At 37.9% G+C, this 12,592-nt stretch overlaps 1 protein-coding gene across 2 annotated transcripts in view; it reads left to right on the forward strand.

Moving 5' to 3' along the window:
- Positions 1–12,592, forward strand: part of MYBPC1 (myosin binding protein C1) — a 76,894-nt gene that overhangs the window by 33,033 nt on the left and 31,269 nt on the right. For both annotated transcript variants that reach the window (XM_069859341.1, XM_069859351.1), the window contains 7 exons: positions 800–904; positions 1,814–1,962; positions 2,321–2,438; positions 3,734–3,785; positions 5,326–5,382; positions 8,862–9,028; positions 11,232–11,364. In XM_069859341.1, coding sequence (XP_069715442.1) covers positions 800–904; positions 1,814–1,962; positions 2,321–2,438; positions 3,734–3,785; positions 5,326–5,382; positions 8,862–9,028; positions 11,232–11,364 — 781 coding nt within the window. The remainder of the gene's footprint in view (positions 1–799; positions 905–1,813; positions 1,963–2,320; positions 2,439–3,733; positions 3,786–5,325; positions 5,383–8,861; positions 9,029–11,231; positions 11,365–12,592) is intronic.

The following is a 12,592-nucleotide window of genomic DNA, read 5'->3' on the forward strand; positions in this document are numbered from 1 at the left end:
TGTACAGCACAAAGCCAGGGCTGTTGAGATGAGCAGAAAAGTGAGAAATGTACAGCTGTGCTGGTACAATTCTCTGCCCTGGGGAGACTGCTCCCTTGCTGCTTCTCTCAGTACCGTTGTTCCTTTTCAGTTCTGAAACCCCAATTTCCAGAAGAGAAGGTGCTGTGTCTGAGCATATGACACAATCATTTCCATCTGACACACTATTTTCTGTAAAATATCAGCCAATGTACATGGCAGGACGTGGTAGTGACTGATCCCCAAACTCTCTACTTCTATCATAGTAGAAGAGAACAAAGTTCAAAAGTAAGCTTCATCCTTGCTGTATTTGTCAAAGAGGTAAAACTAGCTTGTACAATTGACTGAGTTTGGCTTGAGAAAGAAAATTATGCATCATGTGTTTCGTTTGTGCTCATAGCTGTTTGTGTTTTCAGAACATCTATCTCTTCTGAAAAACAAAGAGCTGACCTTTGTGCATTGCCTCTGTGAAGCACTCATGGTTGAATGCTGGTGCCATTCAAGTTGCTCAGAACCTGGACCTGGCTGATCAGGTTCCCCACTCTTTCTCCCTGATAGTTTCATTTTCTGTCACCACAGAAGTAGTGTTCTTGCAGGAATTGTAAAATAATGAGACAGGCAAGCAATGGATGTCAGCATGAATAAAAATGTACAACTCTTTCAGGACATCTGAAGAGAGAGGTAATAGGGCTAGAGGGTTTAGTAAGTTCAGGTAAGTGTATTTTGGAGGGAGTAAAACACACTTGGATGATTGACATCTCCCTATCTTTCTGCATCTCAGTATGGTCTCTTGGAGAAGGAGCTCCAGAAGAGGGCGAAAAACGTGATGACTCCCAAAGATCTACTTTATTCGTCGAAAAACCTCAGAGTGGTTCAGTGAGTGTTGGTAAGTGCTTAGAAAAAAAAAAGAAAAGCCACTCCCAGAGATACAGAGACTGAGGCAGAGCCAGGATAGGTACGTGCAGCCCCTTGACTCTTGGCTTCTGCCTTCAGCTGAAAGTACTTCAACTGAGTTTATTTGTATGTGAACAATTAGGAGGTTCACTTCCAAACTGCACTGCTAAGCCAAACTATCATGATAGTTTGTACCTTAAGCAGGGTAGCAGCAATGATGAGATGTTCAGTGCAAACTACTTAATGTGTCTGTTGTGCACTTGGATACGCTAAGATGTGGTCAGATTTTATTTTTTTTAATGCACACTTATTCTCATTTTCTGAGTAGAAAAGAGCATTTTGCAGGGATTTGTTTGGAAAATAAATATAAGGAGTTACATGTATTCCCCTCTGGGGCCCATGAATGTTAGGATGGAAACTCTGCAGGGTGTTCTGAAAATTGAGCTAACTTTACTATTCTCAAATTACTATTTAAAGAAGACTTTTTCCTTGCTTCTTGGATGAAAGAATTGATAATAGAAATGCATGTAGAGCTCCAGGCTTTCTTTCCCAGACTACTACAGGCTACTTTCCTGGTAGCCTGTGCTTGTTGTGAGCAAGAAAATTCAAGTATTGGGAACAATTTGCCCATGACAACACAGAGTTTTGCCTCAACTAATTTATCCTGCTTCTCAGTGTCTCAAGCTCCACACTGAGACTGGCAGAAGGCTTCCAGACCCAAATTCATTAACTTCTGTAACACTGCAGTACTTTCATGTCCTGTGTTACTCCATCTGATTCTTAATGTCATGGCAGAGCCATCATGTGGCGGCTGGAAGGAGCAGTAGTAAAAGAAACTTTGTGCAGATGTGACTGACCAGCCACGTTCCTCAATGACTGCATTCTTGTTTCTTTTTAAAAGGTGGGAATATTACATTCATAGCCAAAGTAGAAGCCAAAGATCTTCTCCGAAAGCCAAATGTTAAGTGGTTTAAAGGAAAATGGATGGACCTGGCCAGTAAAGCGGGGAAGCACCTGCAGCTGAAAGAATCCTTTGAGCGTCACACTAAGGTGTGTCTTTGCTTTTCCTAATTACAGGGGCAAAGCTCCAAAGAGATCTTAAAATCAGTTTAAGACAACAGGTAGAAATTCAAGAGCAGAAGATTCTAATCTTGGCTTCCCCACACATATTTCGATGACTATCTCTGACTCTGCACAGAAGTAGAGTTTCCTGCTCTCCCAGAGGAGGACAAGTGCTGGTGGGGAAATTAAAGATTTCCGTTGTGATTTCTGTGTTCCAACCTCTTTCTAGAGTCCTTTATTTGAGTTATTCCTTGCTCCTGGTTTAGGTCTGAAAGACTAATCTTTTAACTTCAGCTTTATGCAAAGGTATCCCCCACATTAATGAACAATTCTGTTCGATTTTCAGATTCACACGTTTGAGATGCATATCATTCAAGCTAAAGAAAACTATGCAGGGAACTATCGCTGTGAAGTATCTTATAAGGACAAGTTTGATAGTTGTTCTTTTGACCTTGAAGTCACAGGTAATATTCCACTTGTGTCTGTAAGGCTTTATAAAGATTTTTCTTTTTTTTACCTTAAATGACACCTAATTTCTTCTGAAACTTTAAATTAAGTAACGCTTGAAGTGAATATTTCTAGCACAGGGCTCAAAGAATTTGCTTAAGTATCTGTAATTTATTGTTTAAATTAACATCTGTATAGATAGGATTTGAGACATTTATACAAAAATTAGAAAACCTGGCAGCTGAAATTAATATTGAATTCAAATCAGGCTCTGGCACACAAGAGAGAGAGCTGGGCTTAGGGCTGCTCAGAGAGCCAGGCTTCATCTGGCAGCCTCTGAGCAGAGGGACATGGAGTGGTCATGGCTTGTCAGTGCTTCGCACCTTGATGAGGCATAGTCTGATCATACTCCAGAAAGCTATTTCTTGCAGTCTTCATCAAAATAAAAAATAGCACAATATGGAGAGCTCTGGAGTATCATGCCTTTGTCTATTTCTGTGTTATAAAAGGCCCTAACTCTGGCAAATGTTAACCCAGAGGCTTATCTTTTCCTTTGGGAGCAGTTCTGCCAGCAAACCAGCACACACATACCTGCACAACCAGACTGAGAAAGACGAATGTCTTCTGAAATGCCAGGGCCAGCAAACTGTGGACAAAATAGTTCTTCATCCTCATTAAAGCACATCTACTGAACGGCCCAGACCAGACTTCATTCACTAGTCAGGGTAGCCAAGTCCCAGTTAAGGGGACATTTAACACCTGACTGACACTCCGAGGGCCATAGGTAGATATGTGTGTTTGGAAGTCAGCAAGGGGCCAGCCTGGCTGCATATATTCACCATTTGTGGATCAGAACCAATCAATCTGATTCAGACTGGCACAACTGGGTGATTCACACAAGGAGGATTTATCCTTGCACAAAGAATCAACATTAAGTCTTTCACTGCAGAGAAGAATAACTTTTTCCTCTGATGCTGAGCATACCAAGAAAGTGCAAGATGCAAGCAGGAGAGAAAGCATAGGGAATGGGAAGACAAAAAGACCGAGGCCTGAGTATAGGCAGGAAGGAGATCAGAGAAAACATCACAGAGACAGTTCTCCTGTGCAGGACTGCAGAGAGTAGTTCAGAGAAATGCATTAAGTAAACTTAGCTTAGCACTGAACAGCCAGAATTCAGTGCCAAAGGAACAGCACAAACTATGGTTACTAAGCAGAAAACTGAACAGATTTTGTATGTCAAAACACACTGATTACATATATTACATTAATTTCAAATTACATGTTTAATTCCTGTACCACTGTTATTTCATAGAATCTTCCCAAGCTGCTCCATCCATTGACATCAGATCTGCTTTCAAAAGAAGGTAACTTCAAGCGGTGATCCTATGAAGCTCCTCAGCAAAGGATGCTGGTAGCACGTACAGAACCTGCATCAATCTTGTCAGACAATTGTATCAAGTATTTTATAAAAATGTTTTTATAAATACAGGTTAAAGAAGTGAGATTTGAGATAGTTGGTAGTGGGTAGGACGAAATAGTTACAACACAGCCATAGTACATATTATATTAAATACTCTACTGTGAAATTAGTTTAATTGATTTAAGAGAAGATGGAATATTTAAGGAAATTAACTATCTGTTTCTTCAAAGGTTTTTAAAATCATATTTTAATTCCCTAAGATATTGTACTATGTGTTTCCTGAAAATTATTAGTTACATTATGTTAGTTGACAGTAAAAAAGTGTCTTAAGGCCATTGTTACAAAAAGACTGCACCTATTAAATTGCACAGGCAGTAAGATGTGTCAGAAAACTTTTCCTTTGTCAGTTAGCATGGTAATAAAATAGCAATTCAATCTAGTATAGATTTTGATAAAACAGTAATTTAAACCGGTATAAATGTAATCTTTACTGTTCATCAATAAAATTGTCGTAGAAGGACAAGAATTCAGAATGAAAATGTTTTATAAACAGAAAATTAATGCAGTTTGTTAATTTAGACATACAAAAAATAGTTGTAACTTAGAAATACTTGTTTTTATTTAGAAAGATTTGATTTAAAGAGTAAATGCAAACAATGACATTCAAGGTGCACTGCTTTCTTGGGCATATGTTTTAAAATGGCAATATCTATTGTGCCCAAGCAAATAAAGATCTGAATATGTTCTGATTTTCAAAGTAATATCTCACATGCAAAGTCTAGGATGAAATATTGGCATCATTTGACTTAACATTTGCAGGAATTTGCCCTTTTTACTAATATTAAGGGCATTTCTTTTGTCTATCTGTGCTTTATAATAACGTATTAGTCCTTAAGGTCATGTTATAGAAAGAACTGCACCATCGCAGGTCTGTGATTCTATCTGTAAAATGTACAATGTGCTGTTTCTTCTTTTTTTAACTGATTTCTCCCCTTGTTTAAAGAGAGGTTAAATCTTAAGTGTAACTCTTTGCAATCAGTATTTGTCACAGCTATGCATTGTTAAAAGCACCACCCAGCAACGCAAATCTTTGTTCCACATTCATAGCAAAAGATCAGCACAAGCCCTTTGTTTTTATACACACACACTATGGAAATGAAAAACAAAGCTGCTTGTGTTGACTAGTTTACATTTATTTGTGTTACTGAAATCTAACACAAATTTTGGCAAATTTATGTATGCAGTTACAAAAATTTGTCATCAAAGTATTATAACAAGCAATACAAACCTTTGTGTTATTTTTCACAAGTGCCTAAGGAAACATTAATTTGTGTGAAAAAGAATACAAGTTTGTGTTGATTTTATACCATTATTTGTGTGTCCACACAGTATTGAGTGTATGAGATATGTAGAGCGTTTGCAATGTGTGTTGTCTAAGTCTTCCTGTATTAAACAAAGATTTGATCTTTTTCTATTAATAACAGCGGTGATGGACAAGACGATGCAGGAGAACTTGACTTTAGTGGTCTCCTGAAACGTAGGTGAGAACCAAGTGATGCAGTGAGCAGGTGTGGATTGCAAATCATTAGGTTAGCACACAGAAAGAATCAGGTCTAGCATTAATAACATCTTAAGAATATTCTGATTTCTCTTTTTTTTTTTCACTGTTTCTAACTATTATTCTCATAGTATAATAGGCAAATGTTCAGCTAATTGTATATTTAAGTGTGCAGAAGAGAAACCTCAGATCTGAGCACGCTGGGAAAAAAGTGAACCACAACCTAAAGAGGCCAATAACATTTAATTTATTTGCTTTTTCTTTTGTGTTTGCATGGAGGGTAGAGGGGGACAACTTCCTACACAGGGATGAGCAGTTCAGAAAATTGAGTCTGGTGCCACAGGCAAACCCAGAAAGGGTTAAATTTACCTCTTTGGATGTATCTTAATTTGATTTTATAAGCATCCTGATATAAAAACTTATATATCATGCTTTCAAATCATAGGTATTCATATTCATTGTCAGTAACTTTCTGTTTCAAAATATTCACACAAACATTAAATGCTGTTTCATTCAACTTAAACATTCAGAGAAAAGCTTGGGCACATGTTTCTCTGGTTTACCTTGGAAATCTTGGTTATGATAGATATGCCTCTAGCTATTTCTGATCTTAAACCCAGCTTAGTCTTTTAACACACAAAGACAAGATAGTTAGTAATTTTTCTTACATTTATCACAGAAATTCTAGATGCCATGGAGATCAATAGCAACTAACCAGAGAAAACTGGAAAAGGAAATAGATCCTTTATCTCATCTATCACTTACTCTGAAAGAGGAAAATCCAAAATGTGCATTAATTACATAAAAAGATCACAATGAGTTCAGGGTGAGGATAGAATACAAGCAACCAAAGCAAACAGGCCAGGCTAGAGGCCAAAGTAGGCAGTAAAGGAATTACTTAAACAAATTCAAACCCACCAGGTCTTTGGTTTTTTAATCTTCTCATCCCTAATTAGGATCTTCAGTGTGGCTTTTTATCATACTAACACAACTTATCATGACAGTTCTCATGATTGCCTGTGGGGTGTTTGATTAGCAGTGTGACAGTTGCATGTAAGAGGTCTTGGTGTTTTTGTGGAAAGAGAATTGTGATTTAAGAGTCATTATCACTTCATTAACAAGTAACTCACCTGTTTTATAATATAAATGCTGTAGAGCCATATGTGTGGTTAATGGGCAAAGCAAACTTTTAGTTTTTAAACACCATTATTTGATTTTAGTAAAATCAGTTCATCACCTCCTTTCTTCAGACACTGAAATGAAACTTTATACTTCTGAGCTTAATTGAGTAAGATTGCTACTTAAGCTCCAGCGTGGATATTAATCTCTGTTTTTATCATGACAAATACATGTTTTCTTTTCAATTTTTTTCAAGAGGCAATATTGCAGGTGCATTCCTTATTTTTTGTATTACCAAGGAATGAGCTGGAACTTTTCACCTGTGGTGCATATACTTGAAATATGTTTTTTAAAAAAACCTAAATGCATAGAATCTATGTACTGCCTATTTTCTAATTTCGTGCTGGTCTTGCAGGAAGACAGACCAGTTCTAATCTCAGTAAGTCACTCTGTGACTGGTTATGCTTCATCAATGCAATGATCAGTAATGGCACGAAATTCTAAAAGGCACAAGAACTCAAAACCACTCAAACATTTAGGTCTTTTTTTTAAAAAATACATCTTTCAATGAAATGCACATTTTTGGGGAAAAGATCTGGAAGTGATTTTGTGGAGATGTCACTCTGCTTAGGCAATACCAAGCATTGTTTGCCCACTACCTACAGTTGTGGTCTCAAAACAAAGTTGGTTTGCTCCAAGTGTTTATTCTCCAGTTACTCAAAAAGGAAAATAAAATCTGCAATTAATTACTTCAAGCTGGTTGAAAATCAGGATACTCTAACTATCCTCATTCTCAACTACCACCTGATAAAGGGGTATATTATTTCAATTCCTACGAGGTTTACTCTCCTTAGCACAAACAGGCATTGCATAGCCAGAGGTCAGCCCTGAGAGAGGGAAATGCCACCCCATGGGGTATGTTTGCAAGCTGATTTCAACTTGCCACCATGCAGAAGGGATGTCACTGAAATGCCAGTGTTCACTGTACATACTCATCCTCCACAAAACATGAGCACAGATAAAAGCAAAAGGAATTAAACGTAAAAGTACATACCTGAGATTATCTAACGATAATTCCAAGATAACAATATAAGTATTTCAAAGACTGCTCAGTAAGAAGATTTCTTCCTTTTTTAAAATAAGACTGGCTATTTGTGAAAATAAATAAATCTCATGCATTAAATAGCAAAGTGCTTTTCCATAATTTCTCATCAAACCATGCAGAGATTCTCAGGGACCCTCAGTGCCATTTCTGTATATATTAAATAAAATTCTCTATCAGACTTGATAGAGCTCAGCTCTAACAGTGTCTCACTCCAAAGCTCAGTCTTTTTTACTTCACAAATGTTTGTTTTCTCACTCTGTTCTCAAAAATACTGATTTTATTAGGCCATCAAGATAAAATGAGAATTATCCTGGGCTAATCTTAATGAATTTACTGGAAAAAAAAGTGTTTAGATTTCTGATTCCAATTCCTGGATTGTTCTAGCAGTTCACTTTTTTGAGCTAAGCTTTCAATCTCAAAAATTATAATTTTGCTTATGATGTTTCCATTGCTCTCTCCTTTAATGGCTTCCATTGTGAAAATAATTATAGTTCTCTTTATTGGTTGTCTTAGCTTGGAGTTGCAGATAACAAATACAGTCTTGAAACTTCCGTTCAAAGGTGATGCTAGTCACGCAGGCCTCTGAAAACACTTCTTGCTCTTAAGACTGAAATAAACATGGAAGCCAACAGATACATCTTGCAAGTCCAAGCTGGTGTGGAAATCTTCAGTTCCTATGCAACTTTAAGTATCTCTGAGAAGCACTAGTGTAACTATAAACAGATCCAAATGTCCTTAGTTTTCAGTGTTCTTTTATTGGTCACCCCTAGTAGCAGTTACAGGGACTCAGGATTTGAAAGCATTTTTACATAGTTATGAAATGTATGGATTAGATCTAGATCTCAGTGGTGCCATCATAAATAGTAACTGATTCCACTCAGACTCCAACAGATAAAACTGATTTAAGTGGGATTAGCCCATGTGTCATTGAAGTACTACACTTACAAATTGTATTTTTTTTAAAAAATAATGAGGCAATATAAAAGCTGCCGTAACTGATTACATCAGAAAAGGCCAAATTAAAACTTATATGCAAATTCTACCCTGAAGAAATGTAAAATAAGGTGTGAATGTCATTCTGAGGTATTCCTCTTGTATTGAGTGAAATAAGTTATAAGGGCCTTCAAATTTTTATCCAAACATTTCTAAACTCATCACAGATTCAGCTTCATACTTTTTTTATGATGTGATAAAGCTTCACTAACTCTTCTCCCATAATTGTATTTTGCTGCTGTTAGGGAAGTTAAACAGCAAGAGGAAGAACCTGAGGTAGATGTGTGGGAGCTCCTGAAGAACGCGAATCCCAGTGAATATGAGAAGATTGCTTTTCAGTATGGTATCACTGACTTGAGAGGCATGTTAAAGCGCCTGAAGCGCATGCGCAGGGAAGTGAAGAAGAGCGCAGGTATGGATAAGCCAGAATATTCTTATGTTTGACAGTCAAACATAAGCGTCTACCCCAAAACCCCAAACTTGTTTCCTTTCCATGTAAGGAGATTTGCACACTACAACTCAAGCCTTATTACCACAAGGAGTTAATCAGAAGGCGGCTCTGGCCCACTGTGATTAGCAGCCTACCCCACTCAGCATTTACCAAGAGCATCCCTCTTGGGAACAGTAGTTACAACTGGAGCAAAGTCCCTTGGAAAGGTGTTACGTAACCAAAGAGTATGAAATTAGACCTTGTGCTATCATTAATATTTTCTCCTCTAAAATAGAGTCACTCCAGATCCATTGTTTACTCTTTGTAATTTCATTTTGCACCTAATCTGACATTCCTCTGAAATTCCACCTTTACAAGAAACCCTCCACCCTGTGCTGGGTGAAGACATTCAGTCCTGTCTTTCCCCACGTATCCTACTAAATAGTATGAATGATGTAATACATAAATAAATGTAGATATGTTTATAAGTATGTGTGTATATAAAATATATGTATATGTTGCATAATACATATTCACTCATACAGACACACACCTAAATACAACACTCTATCCATTATACTGTTGTGGCATTTGTTTGTTCCTGGACAGCACTTCATAACTGGATGAAATATATACATCTGCTGTTCCACTTGTTTCCTGGAGGAGTTCCCTTGGTGTAGGTAAAACCCTCCACAAATCCAGCTGTAATCCAGCTGCCTGATATACCCTCTGGCCTCATCGTTACCTCACATTATAACTTGTGTTATGTTGCTACACATTAACTTTTTTGTTTAATTTTCATTTGCTGGTATATCTTATTCTGGCCACAGTTGAAGGTGGAAACAATGGAGTCAATGGGCTTTGGCTAAGCCACTGGGGCAATTTCTGTATCCAGTGGGGCACTTTAAGGGTTCTAAGCCCAAGGAAACTCCCCACCTTCTTCCAGGAGTCTGGTGTAGGTCCGGAAGCTGGGGTAGGAATTGCATAAATGGCAGGAGGAGCTGATCCCTGCCCAGGTGCATCACATGGGAGGGCATGAATGTTTTACTGGGAAAGGGGCATCTCTCAGCACCTGGGACCGTTTTTTCTGGTCTCTCTCCCAAGTTCTCTCTTGAGTAGCACGGAGCTGCCAGTCATATCAGGATTTATCAGTGGACAGGGTTTTCCTTATAGGAGGGGATCAAGATGTTAGGAAAAATGTCTATGGTAGTGACAGGATGAGAGTAGGGTGTTCTTTCTTTCACATTACCTTTATTATAATTTGGAAACTTTTATACTGCAACAAAACACACAAAAAGTCTTTTTCAGATTTAATAACTCTACTTTTACTGTGTCAACATATTCAGTCTCCTGCAAACAGACATATGCATGATATAAAACCTAGCAGAAATTAATTACTTAGCTGTAGGCAATTTGTTTGAGGCACCATTTCTTTATTGATTTTTTGAGCTACACATACCTAATCCCCTGGTCTAGCTCTTGTGGACAGCAATAACTAAACGTTTATGTTGAAGTATTTTGAAACGTCTGAGTTTCACCTGGCCTTACTTTGCCCAGAAAAACTTGGCCTACTTTTGCACATGTCAAAGAACCTTTTTGAAAGCCCCATTAGGATTCACAGACTGACAACTTTTGCCTGGTTTCAAATGGGTTTTTTTTTGCAAATGTTTTGCAGCTGTAATATTTATCACAAGTGGAACTGTAATGTACACCTTGCAACGTACAGAAGGAATTAGGAAAGCTAGTTTGGCTTTTAGACAAACCAATGTGTTTATTCTGATAGTGGAAAGCTCAGTAAGAAATTTAGCTTAAAATTCCCTGTTAGCTTGAGTGGCAGTACTAATAGAGAAGCCCTTTGTAACTGATTCATTATAAAGGATTCCAAAGCACTAGCTATATACCATTTTATTCTGATGGCACTTCTCAACAAGCTGTCAGATCTACATCTACCCAATCCACTTAGAATATAGTCACACTGCAAAGTCATTAAGACATACTAGCTTAAATTTGGTCAGAAAAATCAGATCCACATAGTTTTGCAATTATTCTAATGTATAGAGGGATACACAGCATTGTGTGCATGCATTCTGAAAGCTTTGATGAGATTATGAAATGTCATTTCAGGATTCATATTCCTACTTTTTTTCTGATCTTCTTTTATAATTACACTTGGCTTCCACAACAGCTTTTGCCAAAGGTCTTGATCCTGCATATCAGGTGGACAAAGGAGGTAAAGTAAGATTCATGGTGGAGCTAGCAGATCCAACAGTGGAACTCAAGTGGTATAAAAATGGCCAAGAAATACGACCAAGTGCAAAGTAAGTGGTTTTATTGTATATAAGCAATAAAATGGGTACACATGTACTTCCTTGACAAGTGTGTTGCGTAGATCTATCTCTGTTCAGGTTACACCTATTTTACTTCTGAATTTCATTATACATGAAAAGTATTCAAACGATGCTTTATTGCTCATGACCCAGAAAAGTCCACTGTATGCTAACTGTTCATGCAGTAGCTTTTAAAAATTAGGAAGCACTGTGAGTAAATAAATTTGTTGTCCTCAGTACTATGTCTGAAGGAGGTCAGAATCTTTCTACAGTAGTTGGGTGATAAGAAGAGAGATGTTCAACATCATGCACTTGCCCATCCAGCTCATAAACCGCATGAGGAAAGGGGAGTGAGGTTCGTCTCACCTTCCAGTACACAGTTAATGCTTACACTGAAATCAGCTCAAAGTGATTTCAGTGGTGTGCAATCGATCTAGTGTATCCAACCATCTTCGTTATCAGTATCACCTGCAAATTGGTTTACTATCTGGCTTTATCTAGACGCAGTGGCTTTTCAGGTGCAGACACTTGAGTACAGGTAGAGCAATGGCTGGAAGTGGAGCCCGGTCCCTAGTGTGGGCACAACCAGCTCTTACAGCCTGGTGTGGAAAATCCCATTCCACAGTCAGACACAGCTAGGAATAATGCAATGCAACTAGTAATTCACAGCAATGTAATGTCCCTCAAACGTTTCTCAGAAGCACAAAATCCTAGCAATTTTTTCCTTTAGCCCTGTGAAAAAACAATAATTGGCAAAAGCCCTCTTGCAGAGAAGGAGACTTCGTTCTGTTGCTGCAAAGGTCAATGAAAAATGTTGATTAATATTCCTAGTTGACAAAAAAATGCAAAAAATAGAAAAGAGGGTACCTTTTCTTTAGTCCTTTTAACTGCCATGAGAATTTCAGAACTGTTTTGCAGGCATCTAAGTGGATACCTCTCCAGTAGAAGGACGCAGATTAAATGTTCCAGTGCATTTCTTCCAGGCTGCTGAGGCAGCTGTCAAATGCTAATGAGCTTTGGTTATTACCAACCTGGAGCAGATCTAAACTGGTGATGTAAAGGGGAAAGGTTCCATATCCCATTACCAAAACCCCATATCCCATTACTGATCTCTTGTGCCATCTGGCCTACCAATAATGTTAACTTCTTAACCTTGGCTATTATTTTACTTCACAAAAATGTTAAGACTGTTGGAATGAGGATGGTGTCCTGTTGCTGG

The sequence above is a fragment of the Phaenicophaeus curvirostris genome, chromosome 1 (assembly GCF_032191515.1).
Source record: "Phaenicophaeus curvirostris isolate KB17595 chromosome 1, BPBGC_Pcur_1.0, whole genome shotgun sequence".
In the NCBI taxonomy this organism is placed as follows: Eukaryota; Metazoa; Chordata; class Aves; order Cuculiformes; family Cuculidae; genus Phaenicophaeus; species Phaenicophaeus curvirostris.